This window comes from Tupaia chinensis, unplaced genomic scaffold, assembly GCF_000334495.1.
Source record: "Tupaia chinensis unplaced genomic scaffold, TupChi_1.0 Scaffold143746_1, whole genome shotgun sequence".
In the NCBI taxonomy this organism is placed as follows: domain Eukaryota; kingdom Metazoa; phylum Chordata; class Mammalia; order Scandentia; family Tupaiidae; genus Tupaia; species Tupaia belangeri.
The window spans coordinates 413,310-420,081 of record NW_006203595.1 but is presented as its reverse complement, the minus strand read 5'-3'; the positions used below and the strand labels follow the sequence as shown (position 1 = coordinate 420,081).

At 41.1% G+C, this 6,772-nt stretch overlaps 2 protein-coding genes across 2 annotated transcripts in view; both read right to left on the bottom strand.

Moving 5' to 3' along the window:
* The window catches only part of CENPI (centromere protein I), a 70,878-nt gene extending 67,964 nt beyond the window's left edge, over window positions 1-2,914 (bottom strand). The window contains exons 1-3 of the mRNA XM_006164857.3: window positions 2,861-2,914; window positions 2,498-2,587; window positions 724-959 (exon numbers count right to left, since the gene is read on the bottom strand). Coding sequence (XP_006164919.1) covers window positions 724-946 — 223 coding nt within the window. The 5' untranslated portion in view covers window positions 947-959; window positions 2,498-2,587; window positions 2,861-2,914. The remainder of the gene's footprint in view (window positions 1-723; window positions 960-2,497; window positions 2,588-2,860) is intronic.
* Window positions 2,915-4,698: 1,784 nt separating this feature from the next.
* The window catches only part of TMEM35A (transmembrane protein 35A), an 18,627-nt gene continuing 16,553 nt past the window's right edge, over window positions 4,699-6,772 (bottom strand). The window contains exon 2 of the mRNA XM_006164856.2: window positions 4,699-6,705. Coding sequence (XP_006164918.1) covers window positions 6,322-6,705 — 384 coding nt within the window. The 3' untranslated portion in view covers window positions 4,699-6,321. The remainder of the gene's footprint in view (window positions 6,706-6,772) is intronic.

Below are 6,772 nucleotides of genomic sequence, written 5' to 3'. Positions count from 1 at the left end.
AATTTACATTCATTCCCTGAGCATCATCACAACATACTAAATGTGGTTTCCCCTCTAGAGTAAACTGCATAGTGTCTTAATCATGCATGTTATCATCCATAAAATTCCATTACTACTTTCATATATATATGTTTTTTACCCTATATCTGACCCTCTGCCCCATTTCACTCTCTTATTACACTATCTCTGCTGTCTACAGTTATCTTCAATTCCTTTTTTAAAAAAAAAATAAATAATGCCTGTGGATGGTAGGCATCAGTAGTTTTAAAAGATTCTCAGGTGATCCCAATTCCAATGTGCAGCAGTTTGGGAACCACTGTGCTAGAAAAATGTTTCAGTGTGCTGATGTGTAGTAGGTGCTCAATGAAGATCTATTAAATACACAATATCAAATGAACAAAAATGTGCTTTATAGGCCAGCAGATGGCATGGAAGTTAAGGCAGCTGGATCCCTTGTGGCTGACTACACTTTGAGTCCCAGATCTGATGGCTTGGAAAACATGCAGGGCACATGTTTGTGCATGCCCCAAATCCTAAAGCAGAGAAGGGACTAAGGCATGGTCATCCTCCTAGATGATACTCTCTCTCTCTGTCTCTGGTGAGTGCATGTGCCCTATAGCAAAAAAATAAATAAGTGAATATGCTTCCTTCAAAAGTTCTTAAGGAAAAAAGAATGAAATATTTTTACTGAAATAGGACTTACATAAGGAAAACAACCTTTACCTTTCTCAAAGTATCCCACTGCTATTTGCAGATCATCTTCAGCTTGATCATTAGCAAGTTCGTAATCTTCCATTGGATTGGCTTGTCCATGTTTCAGGATGCTGTCTGAGTTGCTTGGTCCCTGTTTTACTGTCCAGGCTGAGAGATCAGTTTGAAAACTATTCCTACCCTGTGAAGTCCTGTCCTGAGCTTTGGAGTTCTTATTTCTCTTTTGAGATGACATTACTGCATATGTTCTATATAGAAACAAGATGTCAAGTTATCTTTAATCAGTTATACAGTTCCTTTTCCACCACAAACACAAGGATTTTATCTGCCTGCATCCCCAGCATTTAGTACATAGTATCTAGCAAACAAGCATGCAATAAAAGAGATGATACTTACTTGCTAAGTCGGCTTCAACAGAAAAAAAATTTAAGAGTAAAGCCAACTTAGAATATTCTTAGGATGACTATCTCATGTAAGCTAAGTCCAAAGCTAATTTATCTCATGAACTCAATCTTACTTTCTCTACTGTTTTCTCCACCCTCCTTGATTTTGCCTTTAATTATTATGCCCCACACTTTATCATTGCTAAATTAAAACTTCATAGTTCAAAGACCAAACTAGTGGCCAGTCTAAAGAGTCTCAGAACAGAAACATTATCCATTTATTAATTCACTCATTCCATAAGTAATTACTGAACACCATTGCCAGCACAATTTAAGTTACCAGGGATAAAATAACAAAAGTTAAGGTCCCTACTCTGGCAAATTTTACACTAGGGGGCAGAGATGAGTCAATAAATAATAATTTAAATAGAGACTATAATACACAGTGATGTGATAGAAATGGGGTAGCATAAGAATCAATCAAACAATAATAAGGAATATAGTACATAGCAATATGACAGAGACACAGTAAGATGATACCTTGGAGTAAGTGCTCAGAGAAAGCCTGAATTAACCTTTAAGGTGAGATTTGAATGGCAAGAACGAGTCAGCCATGTGAAGACCTGGTGGAGGAGTACTGCGTGGAGAGAGAAGAGGGGAAAAAGAAGACATGCTGGGGCCAGCAGGTGGTGTGGTAGTTAGGGTGCTGGACTCCCACATGGACAGCTGTAGTTTGAGTCCCAGACCTGGTGGTTTGCTTTCTCGCTTTCCCTTTCTCACTCTCTGTTTCTGTCTGGTCAAATTTTAAAAAATAAATAATAATAGCAAATAAAATTAAGTAAATAATTCTTTTTAAAAAATACATGCTAAGACTTGGAAGGATGAAAAAGCTTTGTGTGTTAAAGAAACAGTAGCAATACCAGTGTGGAGGGAGCAGAATGAAAGAGGTAAAAGGTAGTGAGAAATGAAATCAGAAAGGTAGCCAGGCACTAAATCATACTGGACCTACAGACCAGAATAAGGAGTTTAGATCTTTAAGTGTCATGAAAAACCATCGGGGGAGGGAGAAGAAGGGTTAGAGATGGAAGCAACATCCTGATTTGTCTCTTAAAGACTATTTTAACTGCAGCACGGAGACTAGACTGTTAAGGATCAGTGAGTGACAAGAGGCCAATTAAAAGGCTTGTGCAGAAGTCCAGATGAGGGATGACTAGTCTTCACCAGGCCTAAAGTACAATAGCCTCGAGGTAGAAACTGAGTGGATTTGTATTGTTTTAAAGACAGACTGGGCAGGTCCTGATAAAAGAACTAGATGAAGGAAAAGGAAAAGAACCAGGAATGACTTCTAATCTTGGGGCTGCAAACAGGAAAAACTAAGGAAAAGGTCCGAATGACAATCTCACCTCACTGGAACAGATAAAACCAGAGCAGGAGAGCAGTATGCATGTCCAATCCAGCGGGATGTTACAGATTCAGAGTTGTTTCTTAGGGTCCTACGAAAGAAGAGCAGGGGAGCAGCTTCTGAATCCACCCGGGTGAACCAGGCCAGTGTTTCCCAAGGATCCCTTTCACAGCCAGTGGAGAGCGAACTTGACCACTAGGCAGATCCGCAGGCTGGGGCAGATCCCCAGGCTGGGGCAGATCCCCAGGCTGGGGCAAATCCAGACTCCCATCCATATCTAGCAAGATACTCTTGCCTTCAGAAGTCAGAATATTCCCTTCGTTCTTGGAACCCCCATTTCGCGCTGCGTTTCAAAAGACCTCACCTGACACACTCCTAGGACCGCTCAGTCTCTGGAGTTCTAACACCGCCTCCGGGATTCAAAGGAGCGAGCCCCGCCCCGCGCATGCGCTTCAACGGAGACCCAATCTGCGGCTGGGCGGAGCGGCGCGCTCTGCTGGAGCCTGACTGGTTAGAAAACAGCTCTATGGCGGGAGGTGGTGCGCGCGCCACTTCCGGGGCCCGGCTTGCCCCACCCGCCCGGGCAGGAGTGCGCGCGGCAAATGGGCCGTTGTTGTTGAAGCCTGCTGATTGGCTGGCATTCCCACTGTCCTAAAAATATTCGCATTCGTCATTTTGCGTAAAATGGGGCAATTAGTGCCTCCATTCTCGACTTTTAACTTGACCAATTATAGTAATCATTTTGCTTAAATTGACCCCAAACTTTGGGACTCTGTAGGAAGACATGAAACCGCAAACTTCTCAGTAAAGGCGGTTTCTCTTCGTGCAGAGACTCAAGCTGAAGGGTCTCGCTGCCCCATTGTGAAGTAGGGAATGGGAGGAAAGAATGGCTGGGTCAACCCTCCCTTTCCTGAGAATGGGTATGGATAACCTCCAAGGTTTTCTAGCGACATGTGTTCTGAGCTAGATGTTTTGCCAGCTTGGAAGTAGCTGCTGTCAACATGTAAATATCCCTAACCTTGAGGAATCTAAGAGAAAATGGCAACGAGGGCTTATCTAAAATATTAACGTAGTCCCTTATTTTTTAAATATTTTTTATTTTATTTTACTTAATATTTAACTTGACCAGACAGAGAGAAAGGGAAAATGAGAAAGCAAGCTACCAGGTCCAGGACTCAAATCATGGTCCGCTATGTGGAAGTCCAACGCCTTAACCTACCACCTGCCCGCCAGCCCGTAGTCCATAATTTAATCTATTAGAATAGGAAAAAGAAAAGATATAACTTGAATGGGCCTCACTGACTTCTTTAGACTGAAACATACATGTAAGCTTTAGGCAAAACTGTAGTGAGAAACTGCAATCTTGGAATAAGATTGATTTAGGAAGCACTACAGCAGAAATGACCATTTACCATATATTTATATGGTTTTCAAAGTAGTTTCAACTCCTAATCATGCAGAAACTAAAAAGAGTGTCAAGTTTTTAATTTGGTAGACCTTAATCAGTGTCATTATATAGCTATTAGGGAAGTTAAACTAGTTTGGGGAACCAGCAGGTGATATGGTGGTTAAGGGCACTGGGCTCCCACATGGCCCTACTGTGGTTTGAGTCCCAGATCTGGTGGCTTGCTTTCTCACCTCCTCCCACTCTGTCCCTCTCTGGTCAAATTAAAATAAAGTTATATTAAAAAATAATTCTTAGAAAAAAGCAACAAGTTTGAGAATAAACTTTCAAGACTTATCCTTACAGAAGTTACTATTAAAAACATCTTATTTTAAATGTCCACTGTGGAGTTTTCTTCAATAAACTTTAAATAGGTTTTTCAAACACAAAAACGAAGCCATTCATTTTTTCTATGATAGTGACTCTTTAATCTAGCAACTTGAGTCATTTTTCATTTCATTGACTCAATTCAATGTAAATCGGGAGTGATTGTAAGGCTCCAGCACCCTTCTTTTTACAGCAACTAAAGGCCTGAATAGTGACATATACCTTGCCTAATGTGACAAATCTGTGACAGTGCAACTTGGGACACTTTGTAGACACATATATATTGGAAGACAATGGTTCATCTTTATTTAATATACCTTCTCTTTCTCTGAAATCATTTCAATATCTTCCCTTGGCATCACATAATAAAGCAGAACTACCAAAAACTGGAAATTGTACCAGGATCCTAATTCTATGGCTTTCAGTTTTATGTACTAACATCACAAAAGTGTGGGGGAACTTAAACGAGATTGGAAAACCGGCACCCTCATTAATATATTAAGTGATTATACTCCTTTTCCCCCCCCTCACCTAGATTCAAAAAAGGCAAGGGGGGAGGATCCTGAATCTTTTGACACAACACTTTCTTTCCAGATTCTCAGTATATATCCAGACAGTTTCCTCCAAATTTCAAAAACTTTTATTTTGAAAGAATGAGAGAAATAAGAGAGGTATCAATTACTAAGAACAATGACACTGAAGAAAATACAATAATAAGTACTCTCCCCACACACACACACACAAACCCCCACCCCTTTCCCCATCCCTGGCACAATAATAGTAAAACCATCAAAGCACATCTAACAAGGAGAAACAGCAGTATGTAATGAAGAACGTAAATTTCATACTGCTCAATCCAACTAACCCATGTCAAATGTCCTTCCCCCAGATATACACCCACTAGAATGATAAAAAGAGGTATAGAGACAACCCTGGGGGTGACCTGGAACTCTGCTTACACTAGCAAAGTTCAGTGAAGACTCAATCGGGAGTATGGATTTGTTTGGCAAGGACACACTGGTTATAGCTCGTTTGTCAAATTTCATATGCTTTTGGAAAACACTAGAGTTTGAGATTCACAGACTTCTAACAGGACTGATCCCTGTTCCCTCACCCACAACAGTGGAGCAAGCTGCCAGATCTGGTTAGTTGCTGAGAGTAGTGGGAGTGGGGAAGCTTTGGGCTTACAAAAAGAAAGAAAGAAAGAAAGAAAAAGAGAAAGAAAAAAAAAAGGGAAAAAAAGGGCCTTTTTTTTTTTTTCTTAAATCTGGTATCAAGTTTACAGTTCAGTCTCAAACTGTGAGTAAAGGGGTTTAATAGGTAGGGCTCAGACAAAGGCAAAGTGAAACCTCCTAGATTAGCACTTGAAGATTAGATTATTAACTGCATGTATCCCTTGTTTTAGTTAAACTCGATATGGAATATTTAGCATTGAAACAACCGTTTGGATAGAGGCTAATTAACTTTACAAATAAGTCAGTGTCTCCAATTGACAAAACTTTTTTCCTAAAATGGTGAGTTTAACTTTTTGGCTTAATCTGTTGAGAAACTCCCCCAGTGGGACTGTGTCATATGTTTTATACTAGGGGTAAGCAGGATTCTCTTAATAGGTCTATTTTACTCTGTCTTTGCTGGAATTTATGAAAGGAAGGATATCCGTGCAGGATTAGTTCAAGATTAGAGCCTTCTCCACAGGTGTGTGTGTGTGCTCACACACAGAGTAGTTAAATACATTTTTCCCACACATAATCTCACAGTCACATGCTTGCTGGAGTCCATCTCACAAATACACTTCAATAGTTGCCGTATACATGTACATGCAGCAAGATGTGAGAGTTGCCCCAAAGTGATTAAAGGTGGTGCACAAATGTCAATGTGAGGAGCTCATCTTAGGGTATAGATGTACAAAAGCCAATAGGGTCGTTAACTCGGAGATTATATTTTCCCCTTTCCCCCAAGATAAATAAATCAAATGAAAAACACACACACTGACATCTTCTTGGGTGTCATGAAGGCAACTGCCTGGGAGGTCCACTTTCTGCACTTCCACTTTCCTATGACACCTTCACTTTGCCCTGAGGGGCCTTCTCATATAAGGAGGGTTGCTCCTCAGCATTCCCTGGCAAGGGCTTCTTCTCAGAAGATCGATCTTCAGGCTTGCGGGCAATCAGCAGGCGACAGGTGAGCAGGATTCCAAACACCAGAGCATGGGCATAGCGTTTGAGAGGATCACCAACCAACTGGTGGAAGAAGAGCACAGCCAACACCAGCAAGAGCAGGAAGAAGTTGGCCACATCTTTGGGACGCCCAGGTACCAGGGTCATGACAATGCCGCAGGCCACCTCAAGGGCACCAATGCTTTTTCGGAGGAGAATGGAATTGATCCCCATTTTCTTCAGCAGAGGAAGGGCTCGGACATAGCTCTTGTAAGCACGTTTCTAAAGCAAGAACAGCATAAGAAAATTAAGGCACTAACCATGATTTTTAACATTCGAATGAACAAAT